Below are 18,430 nucleotides of genomic sequence, written 5' to 3' on the forward strand. Positions count from 1 at the left end.
AAACACAAGCTATAAAACTTACGAGCTGAATAGAATTGATCCCTGTTGATCCTCTTATTCAACCTCGGCTGGTTTGACAACAAGCTGAAACATGGCTTTGCTACTCGCGTTGTTACCGGTTACTGCAGTCTTGAACTGACAGAGCACACTCTCAAAACAGATATGTAAAAGACATTGAGTTTAATGTGTCATTTTTTTTAGTACTTGTCAACTTGAGGACAACACATTTTGTGTTACTTTCAACAGTCTTCTATTATAATAAATAACTTGTAGATTTCTAAGACAAAAGTGGTAACTCTTACACAAAATACTTTACGTTGAAAGTAACGTACAAAAGATAGTAACAACAGAATTAGGGCATGCTCCTGATTTAGTACTTTTTAAAGTGAAGTCAAAAAAATGTATTTAAAAAAAAAAGGGATTTAGGGTCTCTTGTCCAAAGGAAAGTCACTGATGCTACAGATGCTAGATAATCAAACCAATCTTACAGAAAACAATAAATAAGTGATTATCGCAGCAAAAAAATGTTCCAGTCATATTTCAACACTGCACTCATGAACGGGGTTGAAAGCTATCACAATCCATGAAACGAGTCTCAAACAGGACTTAAATTTGAGGGGAAGTTCATAAGAACAGCCTAATGAGATTAGTATGGCAAGGTGGCGTCGATGTGCTCTCTTTAGTGCTTTGAAAGCTTTCCCTATGGTGACCTTTGAACCTTCTTCCGGCACCCTGCAGGTGCTAAGCAACGAGAACATCCTGACGCTGAAGTCCGTGAGACAGGAGGACGCCGGGAAATATGTGTGTCGTGCGGTGGTCCCCCGGGTGGGGGCGGGCGAGAAGGAAGTGGCTCTCACCGTCAACGGTAAGTGCTTCGATGCCTTGGGTCTGCTCCTGATATTCGCATTCTGTGAGGTGTCCCATTCTGAAGATTCAGTCCACCATTTTGAGTTCCATATCACTTTGAACTTGCCTTTTTCGCAGACGAAATGTCGATCCTCCGAAAAGCGCACGCACCGACACTTTGAATCCTGCACTTGTTCACTCGGAAAAACAACTGTTTTTAATGCTCATTAAATTAGCGAAATGGCAGAAGACGGCAAACGCCGGCAGTGACTGCTTAATGAGTGTGCGAGAATGCTGGGAGATCTGGCGACTATGTGATCTTCAGATAAATTGTTTCATTACTGTCGCTTGATATGCGCGACGGCTTGCATTAACATCGCGGTGGCTTTCAGGGGGAAAATGTACACATCTTTAAAGGCTTTCTCTCAGTGTCCATTTGCGGCAGGCTGGAGCGCAGTGTTTCAGTGTAAATCATTGCTTTCGCCACTTAAATGAATATGTTTAAGGGACTGGGATGTCTAAATCCACTCCAGTGTGGTGAACGATATGAAAACAAATTACATTAATATATTTAAGTCTCTTATGCATAGGTTCCATGTTGAACAACTGCCTCCCATCTCTCTCTCTCTCTCTCTCTCTCTCTCTCCCTCTCTCCCTCTGGATTATACAGTATTTAGGACGTACAAAACCTACATGTCATACAACAAACAACCAAACAGGCCGGATAATGTCCAATTCAGATGGAATTGGTTGTTAGGCCATGAACATACACTCAGTGAGCTCTTTATTACGTAGACTTGTAGACTTTGTTTATGCAAATATTTAATCAGCCAATCATGTGGCAGCAACTAAATGCAGAAAAGCATACAGATGTAGTCAAGAGTTTCAGCTGTTTTTCAGACCAAATTTCACAATGGGGAAGAAATGTGATCAAAGCGACTTTGACCGTGGAATGATTGTTGGTGCCAGACAGGGTGGTTTGAAACTACTGATCTCCTTGGATTTTCATGTACAGCAGTCTATAGAGCTGGCCGGGAATTGTGCAATAAACTAAGTGAGCAGCAGTTCCATGGGCAAAAACACATTGTTAATGAGAGATCAGAGGAAAAAGGCCAGACTGGTCAAAGCTGACAGGAAGGTGACAGTAACACAAATAACCACAACAGTGGTATGCAGAAGCACTTCTCTGAACACACTATGTGTCAAAACGTGGATAGGCTACAGCAGCAGAAGACCAATAAGTAAAATAAAAAAAAGTCTTATAAATACCTGATAAAGTGCCCACTGAGTATATATGTGTTGCTATATAGTGTCAGAGACAACATTGTTTAGTGATAATGAGGAAAGAATAGTTGAAGAAAAAAGCATTCACAGTTTCACACATATTAAATTCATAGTTTATTATCTATTTACACCTCAATATAAAGCAGTCACGGCTTAATTTAATGTAATCTTTTTTATGAATGTACACATTTTATGGATCCTGTATTATACACTGTGTTTCTTCTCTGAGCAAAAAAAAAATTGCATCGCTTTTATACGTTTTTAATAATTGAAGTTCACTTTTAAAAGGTTTAAGTACTGGGGGGGGGGGGGGGGGAAACTTCAAGTTTCAATCCTCTGGCAGATCTGATTGCCAGACTGAAAAGTAAGAATGTTCAACTGGATGTGTCCTGCCTGTCATCAGAGTCTCCTGACAGTGGTGTCGATTGTCTACGGTGACATTTGCGGTGTGATATCGCTGCTTGTTCCTCTCCTTCAGTCTATCTGACGTGTTTAATATCCACAGGAACCCTGCGTGGAATTAGATTTGCTCAGGCAATGTGAAACTGCTTTGACACATGACATAGGATTCCGGAGCCTCCTTCATCAGGTAGTGGGAACTAGGTACATTGCAAAAAAAAAAAGAAGAGAGAATTCATCATCATGCGTGGTGAGTGTGTGCGTGTATGTGTGTGGCTGTGTCTGTGTGTGTGTACAACCTTCTAAAAAAACAGCTCAAACTACATTTTGAAACAGTTGGTAGCTGGTTGACCATTTCAGACCAGCTCCCAGCTCGACATGGTTTAGCTGGTTGACCAGTTCAGACCAGCTCCCAACATTGACCAGCTTAAGCTATCAAGTTTTGAAGTAGCTGAGACAAGCTACCAGCACTAGCTGGTTGACCAGCTCATACCCAGCTGGGCTAGCTTTATGACCAGCTTGACCAGCTCAATTTTCAAGATGGTCAAGCTGGCATAGCTGGATTTTACAAGAGCCACATATGATTATGTGTGGACTCTGTTACACTGTGCAAGACAAACAGACAGAGAGCCCCTACAGCTCTTGCGTGGAGTCTATTCTGTTTGTTCCGGGCTGGCATGGTAACAGCGATTTCCATAGCCACCTTAACTAATTATCAGCTTTGTTGATGCTCAAGCCCTGCAAGGTAGTATCTTATTATGTGTATGCAAAACTGTGAATTCAGTTCCGTTTTTTAAGTCCACCATCCCCACAGGAAGGACTTTTTTTCAAATGCTTATCATTCTCGCTTCCATCCCTATCCATGACTAACACGACGGACTCTCCACCGCTTTTCTGATTCCAGCCATCTTCCGCGATGTTTATTTCATATTCAGGCAGACAGAGATGGATATCTGTGCCTGTGAGTGTGCATACTTTATAAAGATTTGTTGGATTTGTTTAACTTTTTTCAACGACTTGAACCCTCCTGTGGTTCCGTTCCATTGCACATTTCATCTCCTCGATAATCGTAATTATTACACACTCAGTGAGCAGTGTATTATGTTGACCTGCACTCCAGCTTGTTAATGCAAATATTTAATCAAACAGTCATGTGATAGCAACTAAATGCATAAAAGCATGCAGACGTGGTCAAGAGTTTCAGCTGTTGTTCAGACCAAATGTCAGAATGGGGAAGAAATGTGATCTAAGCGACTTTGATCATGGAATGATTGTTGGTGCCAGACAGGGTGGTTTGAGTATCTCAGAAACTGCTGATCTCCTGTGATTTTCACGCACAACAGTCTCTAGAGTTTGCCGAGAATGGTGGAAAAAAACAAAAAACCTCCATTGACGGCAGTTCTGTGGGCAAAAACATGTTGTTAATGAGAGAGGTCAGTGGAGAAGGGCCAGACTGGTCGAAGCTGACTAGAAAGTGACAGTAATGCAAGAATGCAGAAGAGCATCTCTGAACACACAATATGTCAAACCTCTAAGTAGGTAGGCTACAGCAGCAGAAGACCAATAAGTCTAAAAAATTAGTCTAATAAATGCCTAATAGAGTGTATAGCACCCTGAAGCGGTTTTGTTTAAACCGCAGTGTGCTGTTTGGCCTTTGGACAGCAGCCCTGTCTCCTACAAACCTCGACGCGCACAGGCTGAACGCCTTTGTGCTTTTTATTAACAACATCCTCCTTCTTTATCCTGCCCGGGCCACGATGGCAGCAAACAGTCTGCCTTCCTCACATCCCGCGGTGTAACCGGAATAATAATCCCCTTTTTCTGTTGTTGTTTTGTTTTGTTATAGTTTGTTCTTTTTTTTTCTTGGGCGCGGAGCTGGGAATTAGCATTCTTATTTCATTTGGAGACTCTGTGTTGCCGCGGCGTCCCCGCAGACTGTCAGTGCGCCGCTGCTGGGCGGGCGCTGCGTATCGTTCTCATTAATGTGCGTAAGTGACAGGGTCGGGTTTGAAACTGGGGCGGGATTTTCTTTTTTTCCGTTGCAATTATCAGCACAGCGAAATTGTAATTTATCACGAATGACAGGGCTGTGATAAGTGCGCTGTGTGTGTGTTAATGGAGCGCTCTTGTGCTGTGTCCTTTCAGAAAAGTTTGTGACTTTGTCGATTAAGACCGGGAATGCAGAATAACATCCGAGGCAGCTGTTATTATGAACGCCGCTGTGTGCGTGTGCGAGCGTGCCTGTGTGTGTGTGTGCCTGTGTCTGTGTGTGTGCATGTGTGTGTGTGAGCACGCGTACTTGCATGTGTGTGTGCGTGTGTTCATGCATATGCATGTGTGTGTGTGTGCGTGTGTGTATGTGTGTCCGTGTATGTGTGTGTGTGAGCTTGCCTGTGTGTGCATATGTGTGCGTGCTTGTGTGTATATGTGTGTGTGTGCTTGCCTGTGTGTGTGCATGTGTATGTATGTGTTCTTGTGTGTGCATGTGTGTGTGAATGCGTGCATATGTGTGCATGCATTCATGTATGCATGTGTCTGTGTGCCTGTATGTGTGTATGCGTGCGTGTGTGTGTGTGTGTGTGTGTGTGCGTGTGTGTGTACACATGCGGACATATGATGCATTATTATCAGTCACTATGTTACATCTGTACCTTACCTTTCCTTTTCACCTCATTTCACCTTAAATAAAACAGGCCCCAAGGTGTTCACCTTTTCGGGGGACTGCGACTCCCTCCATTCTGAAATAGCTCCCACAATCAACTGGAGGAAGGCTGCCATACCACGCCTACCCCGTGTTCATCCACGCAGAACCCCCCCCCCCCACCACACACACACACACACACACACACCACCATGTCTCCCCTGCCCGTCTTCAGCCTGAGGCAGTGAGATAAAGACGTCTAATAATATTCCTCATTTACTGCCCTGATCCCCCAGCCAGATCCGCTCAGCCGCCCGGGAGGAATTGATCTGAATACATTCACGGTGGAAACCCCTCGGAATGTCATTACGCCCCCCTACCCCCTGCCCCCTGCCCCCCACCCCCTGCACCTTCCTACTGCAGGCCGTGCAGCCCCCGAGGTAACTGGACCGGGAGGAACCGGCTACGGCGGCCGCAGTTCGATTGGTATGCAGCAGGTCCGGTGCCAAACTGGCCCCGGCTTTAATAGAAGTGGCGGCACTCTCAAGGCTTGACCGTCAGAATCTCATCAAAATGCAAATTCATTTTAATTAGAGGCCGTTAATAAACTACAATTATGGCCGCTTAGAAAGTGGTCAGAGGCTATAGCATGCGATACCCCCCCACCCCCCCCACCCCCAACGCCATCCCCCCACCCCCATTTGATTCCGGCGTTTTTGAATTAATGAATTAATGAATTATTTTTAATTGCTCTTGGGAGTTGACCCTCCGACTTCCCTGGAAATGCGGTTTTGGTCGAGCCGTCTGTTCTCCGGTCCCGAGACTGACTGGTGATTGCCGCGCCTTTAAAGGAAATTGAGGGGGTAGGTTCACGGACAACATCGCCGGGAGGGGGGCTCAAGGTTCAAAGCCGCTCTTTTTCGGAAAATAAAGCAAATAAATTGTATTGACAGGATAACTAGTGGCATGACTTCCCCATTCCTGCCTTCCTTGTGCTCACGGTTGCAGGAGCGGGAATGCCCTTTGGCCAGTGCAGCCTTCATCCCAACCTCAGGCCCTGCGGTGTGCTAATCCTTTTTCATTAGCTCAGACATTACCTGTTGAAATTCTATTTCTTTGACATTTTCTCTCTCTCTCTCTCTCTCTTTTTCTGTATGTTTTTTTGCCCTCCTGCAGCACTGTACCCACACATGCTGTGGGAGGATACTGTTGTGTTTTCAGTAAAATAAAAACAACAAAAAAAAACTGCTTGACAATGCAAGTGAAAATTGCCTAAACTGACACTTGAATTGAATTGAAAATTGACACTTTGCATATCACGTGACATAAAAGATGCCTCGTGATTGGCTGCTTGGAGTTCTAAAACCGTTCCTGTCATCCCTCTGAGAGCAAACCGTCTGCGTGCCTGCAACCTTCAACCACGGCAAGCAGTCCCCAATGAAGAGAATTTCCATTCTTAAATTGAACTTACATGCGTTGTTGAGCTCCTGCAGATAAGCGGCTATTATTTTTTATCTGCATGCAAAGAACCGGAAGGCTGTATCAGTGGGGGGAAAAAGGGTTTTTATTGGTTCAGAAACTTGAAGATAAACAGTGCTCTGCTGCTGTTGTGTAAGTCCTTCAGCTACCCTTCACCGAAACATTCGCCCTGACAAAAACTGTCTGGAGCTGCTGTGTGGGGGCTGCACTCTATTTTCTGTCATCTTCATTTTCCCTGAACAGAAATAATGACATTTTAACTCTTCGGTGCTTTCTCATGCTTGTAGGACTCTGCTTAAACGCACTAAACGGCAGAAGTGTGCAAGCAGTGAAGGATGGCGTGTCTCTTTAACTCACCGACTGAGGCGAATATCACCGAACCTTAATTTATGAATCTGACAGTTCTTTTATTTGAATCCAACTGGCATTAACTATATAGATTTCTCTCAGAACAGCAGTGAAGCCACAAGAATAAACAGAGGATGTCTCTGTGTTACCTTATAAATGTCTCGCTGTATTACTGTGTCGTACTTCATAGATGGGCGCATTCCTCCTGTCGAACACCAAACGTGATCTAGCTGTGCTTCGGTAATCTGTAAACCACCCTACATGCTTATGAACCATGATATCCATACAGCACTGTACCACACACCGCACAGTTTATACTCTAAAAGAGCATGCCAACAGTTATACCAACATTAATGACTTCTCTAACTACTCCGCTGAGGCCCAGCAGTTAAAGCACAGCCGTGCGTGCAGTACAGTACCTGCTGTGGATATAACACCTGCTTTCATCCCTTTCCACCACTATGGATGGACATTAACCGAGTATCCATGCGACCAGGGCTGTGTCCAAATCAACCTCATAGCTATTGCGTCCTCAACATATATGGTGTATACAATGTGCACCCTCTACTTAGCACGCTGTGTACTCTTTCGTGGCTACATTTTAGTATGAATTCTCCGTGCAGTTTTCAAACTTTAATATGGAAGCGTTGTCAGATGTTCCCATCTGTGTGCAGCCATGCTCACGTACAGTATCCTTGCTGTTTGTTCTTGAAGGCAAATGTCAGTGAATAAATATGACAAGCAAAGCTGCATGTCATATTTATGGGACCAAAATGGCTGTTTACGCCCTGAAAAGTATGCTCCTGAATATACTCATAAATCATCCTGGAATTTTAAGTAAACTACGATTAGAGAACATTTTGCCAACTTAACAATTTTCTCTTCCAGTGTACTCTGTACAACTGCACTCAGTAGTACTGTAAGTCTAGGTGAGACCAGGTTTATAATGTGGCTGATGGTTACTTTAGCAGTGACAACTGTGATGTGACCATCACTGTCGACCGGAGTGTGATATACTGCCTTAGGGGAGGTCAGGGGAGGTACGCGGATATCGTAGGACAGTAAATCTCTGAAACCGGTGAAGGAAACCTTGACTTGTGCACCTGTCATGCCGGTGTGTAAGCGTGCGTGCTGATTGGCTGTCTCCCGCGGCAGGCCCCCCCACCATCTCCAGCACCCAGACCCAGCAGACGCCCCACGGGGAGAAGGGGCAGATAAAGTGTTTCATCCGCAGCACCCCCCCTCCGGATCGCATCGTGAGTCACCTGCACTCCGCCCGCACCCCCATTACGCTTCCACCAATCACATTCACTGTAAACAACTAAAAATATGTCAGTCTCAACTAGCATTTTAGTCTTATATTTAGACTTCAGATATTACCTTTTCGCTAAAGAAAATAAAGGGCAGTGAGGCGGTTTGGCTCTGTTCAAGATTTGCCATTACAAGACTAAAACGCCTCTTAAGACCGACTAATTTTGGCAGTGTGCCCCTATCCAGAGTGACTTACAGTACACAACTTTTAAAATATATATTATTAATAACTGGAGGCATGCTGAAGCAATTGAGGTTACGTACTTTGCTCAAGGGTACAATGCCAGTGTCTTACCTAGGAATTGAACCAACAACCTTTTGGTTATAAGCCACATTCCCACCCTGTTATACTACACTGGGTGTGAACTAACCCATTACTTACTACTTTCCATTTCCAGAGAAACATAATCACAGGAGAACATTTACTTCCAATAGCTTACATCAGTGTTGTTATTTTACAAAATATGTACAGTACTGGGCAGAAGTCTTAAAAATGTAATCTTTTGGAAAATGAATATTTGGAATAGATTATAAAGTCTAGGCTGCCTAAGACTTCTGCACAGTACTGTATATATGTGGTTTCATTTTGTTAAAACAATGGGCCCTTCACTCACTAACAACTTGGCCTGGGTGTCAGTCTACTGAGGTGAAGGAAGGACACAAGATGGCCGCCCTACCGCTCAACATTTAAAAGCGGTAGTTTTGTGTCAGGGCCGTGCTGTGCAGACAGGGCTTGTTTGAGTTACCCTCACGTGGTGAGCTGGAGAGAGTCGCCGGGCTGGAGGTGCTCTGCGTCAGCGGTTTTTACGGCTGGGGCTGGAGCCCTGGAGAGCCCGGTCCTAAAAGCCGCTTCGTGGGATGAATGTGGCCCATTAAAGGTTCCTTATAATGCTTTATCACTTCAGACTTCCCCGTTGCGTGCAAATAGGCGAGAGTGCTTTCAGAGCGACCTGCGAATAAGTTCAACACCGCTAAGAATGTCTGTCTTATCAAGCGTCTTAGCCTTGCAATAAAACTTAAAATCTGTTTTTCTCTCTCATGTGGAATTTATTATTGCGTTTTAAGTTGCTTTGGAACATTGGAAAATCCTAATGAGTTAAAGTGTCTCACCACATTGCCTATTTTTTTGGTCCTATTTAGCAAAAATAAGTAATCAAGTCAAAATATGACTTGGTTAGGTATGAGTGCTTTTACTTATAATTTTTCATATAATCCTGCTGAAAAAAAAAAAACTCAAGCTATGTTTTTAAACAGCTGGTAGCTGGTTGACCAGATAGTTACCAGCTCAGACAAGCCAGCAGCACTAGCTGGTTGACCAGCTCATACCCAGGTAGGCCAGCTTTATGACCAGCTTGACCAGCTCGATTTTCACGACGGTCAAGTGAGAGTAACTGGATTTTACAGCAGGGAACAGAGGCATTAAAACGGAAACACTCTCTGACAGGCCTGGTCGTGGAAGGAGACGGTCCTGGAGTCGGGGACGTCGGGTCGATACACGGTGGAGACGGTGAGCACCGAGGAGGGGGTCATCTCCACCCTCACCATGAGCAACATCGTCCCGGCGGACTTCCAGACCATCTACAACTGCACGGCCTGGAACAGCTTCGGCTCCGACACGGAGATCATCCGGCTCAAGGAGCAAGGTGGGAGCCAAGGTTCGAGAGCCGTCCTTCGGTCCCGCGGTTTCGAGCGCGCTTTCAAAGCCTCAAACCCTTCAGACGGTCCGAAACCCTTCAGACGGTCTAGGCTTTTAACCTCGGGAGCGTGAGAGTTCTGTTCAGTCTCTCTTTCTCTCCCTCTCTCTGACAGCAAACACTTGTGTAGAGTACTTTGTCCTTAATAAACTCTGTTACGCACTGTTAGCTGTGAATTAAGGCAGAGTTGATTTGACACTCACCATCGTGCTGTGCTCTCCTGATAGGCTATGATTTACTTGCCAGTACTCATATTGTTAATGGCAATCTGATAAGCATTCGATTCTCAATGTTCAGAGACTTAATTCATCATATATCCATACAAACTTTTTTTTCCCTGTAAAACATTGTTTTTAAAGCTTTGTTGCTTGGCCCCATGTGAGAAAATTATTTATGCGTATTTCTCCGACAGATAGTTCTCACTTCAGCGAAGTTTGTGCAAGCTGAAGCTCATAGCTGATATAGTGCATATGAATGTGGCATTGATTAATGAAAACATTAAATGGGCATTAGGTGTTCGGTTGAGCTGAGGTTTGAGGACCCAAGACATGGGCTCAGCTGTGCGTTCCTCACAGCCCTGGAGGATGGGGTTCATTTGCAGTCGCAGATGCTGTCCCTGGTTCTCCTCGCACTGTGACGAAAGCTCTCAGAGCTGAGTGAATGATGGCAGCTCGGCTTGAATGTCTATGATGCATCATGGAAGAACTGTGTGTGTGTGTGTGTGTGTGTGTGTTGTCTCCTCAGAGTCCCTACATTTGGCCGTCATCATTGGGGTGGCAGTTGGAGCTTTTGTGGCCTTCATTGTCCTCATGGGGACCATCGGAGCATTCTGCTGCACTCGCCTTCAGAGAAGTAAGCGTCCTTCATACTTACTTATTTTAGCAAACTGAACAGAGCGGCTTAGCACTCAGGCTAACACAGGCTGCTGTGGTGATGTTGGTAAGACTTATTTCATTTCAGCGAAGGAAATTATTGTATTACTTTTGTATTATTTTGCAATGGAGGCTGAAAGGGGTTTTCCAGTTACTGCCAGTTACTATCTAGCTTTTAGGTAAACTAAGCGTGAGGTACACTTTCGTGGTAGGAAATGGCAAGCATTATGCAATATTATGCCATTAGATAATTTTTTATTATGAATATTATTTGCCTCCTGAAGTGCACACTGTGTAAAGATGAGTATGCTAGCTGGTGTTCTCAGTTGAGTTGTTGTTGTGTACCACAGAAGACGCGCACCTGGTCATGTCCTCTCTTCCTGTCTCCATCTCCGCCCACCAGACTGACCTCACCAGCAAAATAAAATCTGAAAGTAAGATGCCATTGCCATTTTATCTTTGTTATAAATGAGAAAATAATGTATTATCGTGTAAAAGCCATATATAAATGTATATAAATAATATACATTTTTAAATAGAAAAATATCAAGGTCTCTGTCAGTTCCACTTTTAATGTTTTGATGTGTCAATACAGAAAGAGAATTCAATTAATGGATGTAAAAAAAAGATTTATGTATAATGTATTATTCCCATAATTATTTTTCACTTAATTAATTGAATTTATATTCATTTGCGGGAATGAAATCGAATTGACCCCAACTGTGATGTATTTTCTGAGGAAGGAACAAGAGTGTATCACCGTATCCTTGAAAGCTGAGAAGACCTTGGCAGCAATTTTGAATATTTTATTGAAATGTTTTCTTTTTCTGAAGGTCACTGCTTTTGAAACAGCACCGATGAAAAATCTCATGTGTCGTGTTTTGTTAGTGCCTTTTAACGTGGAGTTAATCAACAGCGTCTCCCCCAGATCTCAAAGGGGTTGTCACCGCCAAGAACGACATCCAAGTGGAAATCGTTCACAAGGACCACAGTGCCGCTCGGGAGACAGAGGATCACGCCGCCATCAAGCAGCTGATGGTGAGAGACCCGCCGCTACGACGCCACTTTCCGACAGCCGTCTCTACGCAGCCGTGTGGGTGTAAGATCACCGATATGTGATTAGAATGTTCTTGACTGAACATTCTAATGCTGATGTCACAATCACAACTGGTAGTAGGATGCAATGGAGTTCTAGAAAACAGACTTAGAATTTTTATATGAACTTTTTTGACTGAACATTCCATTTGAATGCTGATGTCACAATAGCTACTGGAAGTTGAATGTAGTCAAATGACCTTGAATAAAATTTTTTTTTTTTTAAACAGTCTTGATTGAACATTCTAATGCTGATGTCACAATCATTTCTGGTAGTTGAATGCAATGGAGTTCTAGAATACTGACTTAGAATAAATAAATAAAAAACATTCTAACAAAGGACAGAACATAGAAGGGAAAAAGAAAGAGCAACAATAATGATGATTACAACCCGGCTTCTAAAACAGGTTGTTGTTGACGTTACGCTTTGCCATTCCTCAGATCGAACGTGGCGAGTTCCAGCAGGAGTCTGTGCTGAAGCAGCTGGAGGTGCTGCAGGAGGAGGAGAAAGAGTATCAGCACATCAAGGTGGGTGGAGAAAGGGGAGGAAGGGGGACGCTCTGTCACAGCTGGTGTTCTCTCCACAAACGCGCTCTGGAGCTACCGTATCCATGGGCAGTGCTTCTCAAACCGAGTCCTGGAGGACTTCTGTGGATGCTGCGTTTCATTCCAACCAGTCCCACGCTCAATTCAGGCGTGTGTTCAAATGCTTTCATCATTTGTCCATTAGACGTGTTCACACAATGCAGATTTGGCCCATTATTGTTTGTTTTGTCTTTGAATTCTTCGTTATCTTCCAAATGGTTTGTTTTAGCGGCCATGTGTCCGCACTTTCACCAATTAGCGTCCTGTTGCTTCTCCCCTGTCCTTGGTGTGATTAGTTATGTTTGGCCTCTTTACCTAATTGTTCGCAGTTTAGCACTGTGTGAATATGGGACTTTTATTATTCGTGGCATGCACGGCTACTTCTGACATAATGTGGCTTCGGAGGGTAAATAATCCCTCAAAGCATGAAAAGTGTAATTACGCAAAATGACCGGCTTGTTAAAATTCTGGGATTGCAATTGCGGTTGGAATGGAAACCAGCAGAACTTGAGAGTTGCTTTCCTGGGGCTACAGTTTAGCTGGAAAATGGTGGTAAAGATGTCTAGTCTCCTGAGATCCAGGAAAGAAAATAAAAATTTTACATAGTACAAAGTGTCTTGGATAACAAAAGCATGTTGCATAAAAATATGTATATTTTCTATTAAAATTTAATTGAATGCCCCTTATGCTAAATACTCCCTGATGGGTCTCAGGAGGCCAGACACACAATGTGATTTAAGCAGCTAATGTAGGCTGAACATAGGTGTCATTCTCCCATAATTTGTTTAAAGTGAGAAAGTGTGCTTTTTTATGTTAAGGTTTCACAACAGGAAAACATACTGTATGTTTATGTTTATTAAATTGAAACCAGCCACCGCTATTGGCAGGCACTTCAATCTCCACATAATCAAATCCGATTATGTATTTTGCACAAAAATATGGTGTATGAAAATGTATTGACATTTTCAAGTAATTCTCGTCTAGGGAGGGGGGAAATTATTCATTTTTGTGGAATGTGTAATTTATTACATTTTCCATTATTTACACTATGGTTAAAAAGTTTCCTGTTGCGCCTTGTTAATGAATCTTGAAAATGTGTGTGGTTAAATTGCTGGAAAATGGAGGTTTGAATAAACACAGTCAATCTATTCAAGCTAACCCAGTGCCTTCTCAATCAGAGCAGTAATTGCCTTTCTCATACTTGCGGTGATTACGGCAATGAAAAAGCATTTAAAGTGCAGAAAACGGAGGGGAAAACGCAAGACATTTTAACAGCACAGTAACAATGCATATGGGGCTTCTTTCAGAATGCTTATTACCAGAGCTTTACAGGATATATTTTACAATATGCAATTTCATATTGCATTCTGCATGTTTTTTCCACACACTGTTGACGTAAACATGCTGGGACAAGGGTTTTTGATATTTTCATCCACAAAAAAGTTTTTCGCTAAGACGGACAGACATGGATTTCTGTTTTCAATGCCTTATCTCGTGTAGATTTTTTTCAGGAACTGGCGACTGTCTACCTTTCAAAACGTTACCTCATTATTATTCTGCTGAAATGGCATTATGAAATCAGCATTGTCACCGAAACTGGAGATGCATGCAATAATCGTATTCACTGTGCAACAATGTGAACAGTGGGCGATTGGATTCACTGAAACCCACTGTCACCCGCAGCAACAGGTAGCCAAATAATAATAATAATAATCATAGAGACACAAGAAGATGAATATGAAATGATATGATAAAGTGATGAAGAATTAGACATTTGAGCACTGTAAGCTGTACACATGGTTATCACTTCAGCTGCGCCGGTGTCAAGAAATTCAATAAGCAGTGGCCACCGTTGGTCACCAAATTGATTGAAGCCCTTGAAAAGATTGGACCGTATTTAAAACTCGTGGTGTATTTTTAAAACTTGCGATGGACATTTAAAAGTCGCCATGGAGATTGTGGCAAAGAAGTGGGGAAGAAAAACTCGAATGATTTGGCATTCTAAATTGGGAAGAAAAAAAACAACAAATAAATAAGGACATACTTTAAACATAAAGGCAGTATACAGCATTTATAATGCCTCCGTAAACGAGACATAATGGCTTCATAAATCATACATAAGCAAATGTAAAAGTCCTAAATAGAAATAAAAAATAATTTTGTAGCTTTTAGCCTGGTGATATATTCGCTTTTGTTGGTTATATCACATTTGTTACAATATGTCACGTAAGAGGGTGTCATGTCATCATCTATGAAGCATAGCAGTATGATTTATGAAGCCATTATTGTTTATGAACACATTATATGTGCTATATAAAGCCTTTATAAGGAACACTTTGTTTAAAGTGTGACCAAAAAAAAAACTGTACTGTCTTGGTTTGTGGTAGTTGCATCATCTGCCATTGATTAAGATCCTGCTTTGGGAAAGACAGCTTTGAGTGACATCGCTGTATCTCTGGCTGTGTCTGATGGATTTCTTAGCTACGGCACATTTCCAGGGTAACGCACACAGGCATTGGAGGCCCTGGAAGGGAACACAGAGTTTTCCCACTGATTTTGCGTGGGCAACTGAAAAGGCTTCGTCTTCCGATACTCCTTTCTTTCCCGCGCAATCCCAAATAGGTCAACCCGTATATCTCACAAGGAAGAGGAAAAAAAAAGTTATCTGTTAAAGCCGTGACTAAAAATAAAATATTAGTGAACTTTCCGGAGATTACCGCACATCTATGGTGCCAAATTGTGAATCATCAAGGCCCTTTTAATTAGCAGATAACAGGATTTGTGTGTTTACGAGACGGATAACTATTTCACACCCCTAAACCCTCTAATCCCCTTTTCACACGGTGCTCATATCAGCCCGGTTTCTTTATTTGCTTGTCACTCTCGCTGTAATTAATGCCATTTTGACCTTCAAGTGGCTTTGGTTATAAGGAAAGTGAATCCAAAACAAATAAGAAGTGTACAGTAGCAGTTTGCTTCCTTGCAGAATTACATACGCACACGTCACTAAAACTCTGGAAAATGATGTTGTTTTTTCTAATTGCGTTTGATGAGATGTCAGTTTTCAGAAAGGAGTGGGAAGCAATAAACACATAAAACATTAGACGTTGAAGGAAAATGAAAACAGAAAATAGAGAGTGGAGAAAGAAGAGAGGGCAGGCGCATTGGTTTTTTGTTTAGCTGTGATTGATAATAGTCCGCCAATTCAATAATTGAACATATTTTCAAAGTGAGCTCAAATGTATTCTCGCTTTGAAGATGTTCTTTGTAGCTGCCAAGCTCCCAACATCTGACAGCGTTTGACAGTCATATATGTCTTCTAATATTCTAAAAACAAATTAAAAGCTCAATTACACTGCGCAGAAGTGACCTATGCGAGCACACGTTTCATCTACTTCGATGACTAATGCTTTGTTTTGTTTTTTTTACTCCCCTTCTATGGCATCCTTCCCGGACGGAAAAAGGACCCCACCAATGGCTACTACAGTGTTAACACCTTCAAGGAGCACCACTCCACCCCTACTATGTCCATGGCAGGGAACCAGGCCAGCGAACCTCGCAACCCCGGTTCCGCGACCATGGGCAAGCAGAGGGTGCCCACGGGCATGTCCTTCACCAACATCTACTCCACGCTGGGCGCCGGGCCCAACCGCCTGTACGACTACAGCCAGCGCTTCGTGCTGGGCATGGGCAGCAGCTCCATCGAGCTGTGCGAGCGCGAGTTCCAGCGCGGCTCGCTCAGCGACTCCAGCTCCTTCCTGGACACGCAGTGCGACAGCAGCGTCAGCAGCTACAGCAAGCAGGACGGCTACGCGCAGTTCGACAAGGCCAGCAAGGCCTCGGCCTCGTCCTCCTCCCACTACTCGCAGTCCTCCTCGCAGAACTCGGACCTCACCCGGCCGCTCCAGAAGCGCATGCAGACCCACGTGTGACCTCCCCACACCCTCCCACCCCCACCGCCCCCCCCCCCCCCCCTTCCCCGCGCTTACCGCCCACCCACGCAGAGGAACTGCCATACCGAGTGGTCGCTGGGACTTTTTTCTGGAACATGTTCTCTGGCGGCGCGCGTTCTCGGGTAGCGTCGGCCATTTTGTTTTTTAATATATCTCACAGGTTGTCTGGGAGGCATACAAATGGTTGCCTGGTTTGGACTGTAAAATGTTTACTAAATTTACTTATTTACAGCAAAAAAGAAAACCTGTTCCAGTGTGTATTTTTACACGATGTTGAGTGTAGAAAATGATTCTTTGCTTCTTTCTGGTCATACATTGTGTATGGTGGGGGAGGGTGGGGGGGGGTAGCTACAAATACAAGTTGCCCCTGGCAACAGCCATTTGCCTTCATACAATGATACTGTATGGATTAAACAATGCATACAAAAACTGTACAGGACTGATCAAGGTGAAATCAGTTCTGTTTGCTGGTGTTTTTTAAAATTCACAATCACAATCTCCAGAAGGCTTTTAAGTGTCGGGCATCTTCTTTTGACTGAAAAAGGAGAAGGCTCAGTACTGTAGATAAAACACAAAAAGCACTTCTTCAGTAGCAGATACTCACCCGCTCCCTCTAGTAGTTCCAAGCACAAATGAACCTCTGAACTGCTCACAACCTCGTTTTCGCCGGGAAGAGAGAGGAAAAAAAAAGAACAAAAATACTTTTTCATCTGGGTTTCATCTGGGTAATTCAGCTTTTGCAGAGTCGTTGTGGCATCGAGCTTTATACAGCGCTGAGTGGTAGACTTTGCCTCCAGAGGTCTACAGAAGAGCCGGAAACAAAGCAGTTATAAACGATTTCTGGAGAGATCTCCACACGAAAGGAAACACTTGGACATTTAACTGTATTTTTTCTCCTTTTTTCTTTGACGTATTTCGACCCGGTCCGGTTCTGTTGGCGAAGACAAGAGGATCTGTCGGATGCCAAGGCAAGCTTACTGGATACAGCATTCCCACGCAAGGCTGAGGGACAAAGATTCTGGGGGGAACTACGCTCTGAGCGAGGAGTGTATTTTTGAATTCAATGTCTTTTTCGCTCTGTGACCCACGGGATACGTTTCGTTCGGACGCCGGGCAAATTATCATGGATGTTCTTTGGGTACTATCCCATGTAATGTGAAATCTCACAAAAAAAAAGAAAAGAAAAACAAACAAAAAAAAATCTGATCATCGGACGTTGTCTGCAGGGTCTCCTGCGGAACCAAATGATACATGGCTACAGGGCCTGATGTTATGTGGCTGTTCCATTCATTGTTGAAATCATATTGTTTACACTGGAACTCTGTAAATCCAGCATTTTTGCCTACTGTGATCTGACTGCCGAATGAGCGGATTGTACGACTTTTTTTTTCTTCTTTTTTTTCTTTTTTTTTTTTTTTTTTAAGTGAGCCGTGGACTATTTCTTGTCTCTTTATTTTATTTTTTCTTTCTCTGGCCAAAAAAAAAAAAAGAAAAGAAGCACAGTGCACAAGACCAGTATAGTGTTTAGCTGTTAGCTATTTCCAGTTCATAAAAGGCAACGCTGATGAAACTGAAATGAATGAGGACTGTGCATGAACACTTGATTCGTTCTTACCTTTCTGTTGAATTAAACCGATGTGTGTCACAGAAGACCCGGGGCGAGTCCATGTGGTTGTTGACCTTAGTGCACACTTCAGTCGGCTGATTATGATACTGGGGACTACAGGATGGAAACGTTACAGGACTGTAGCATGCTGGTGGGGTATAGATAGAACTTCCTCGCTCGATGATTGATCACTGGAGTGCCTCGTTAAAAACGCAGCGAAAGACCCTTTATGTTAAACTGGCTTGCACTACAAGTCTTTAGGGCTCACTTTACACAAACTTCTCACTTGCTCCCACAACAGATATCCCATCATCCTT

General features: G+C 43.4%; 1 protein-coding gene across 1 annotated transcript in view; it reads left to right on the forward strand.

The window, feature by feature from the left end:
* kirrel3a (kirre like nephrin family adhesion molecule 3a) overlaps window positions 1-16,486 on the forward strand; it is a 132,651-nt gene extending 116,165 nt beyond the window's left edge. The window contains exons 12-19 of the mRNA XM_061249458.1: window positions 739-865; window positions 8,153-8,253; window positions 9,753-9,951; window positions 10,747-10,854; window positions 11,225-11,308; window positions 11,803-11,912; window positions 12,411-12,497; window positions 16,019-16,486. Of these exons, the coding sequence (XP_061105442.1) occupies window positions 739-865; window positions 8,153-8,253; window positions 9,753-9,951; window positions 10,747-10,854; window positions 11,225-11,308; window positions 11,803-11,912; window positions 12,411-12,497; window positions 16,019-16,486 (1,284 nt within the window). The remainder of the gene's footprint in view (window positions 1-738; window positions 866-8,152; window positions 8,254-9,752; window positions 9,952-10,746; window positions 10,855-11,224; window positions 11,309-11,802; window positions 11,913-12,410; window positions 12,498-16,018) is intronic.
* The last annotated feature ends 1,944 nt before the right edge of the window (window positions 16,487-18,430 follow it).

Source organism: Conger conger, chromosome 7 (assembly GCF_963514075.1).
Source record: "Conger conger chromosome 7, fConCon1.1, whole genome shotgun sequence".
Classification (NCBI taxonomy): domain Eukaryota; kingdom Metazoa; phylum Chordata; class Actinopteri; order Anguilliformes; family Congridae; genus Conger; species Conger conger.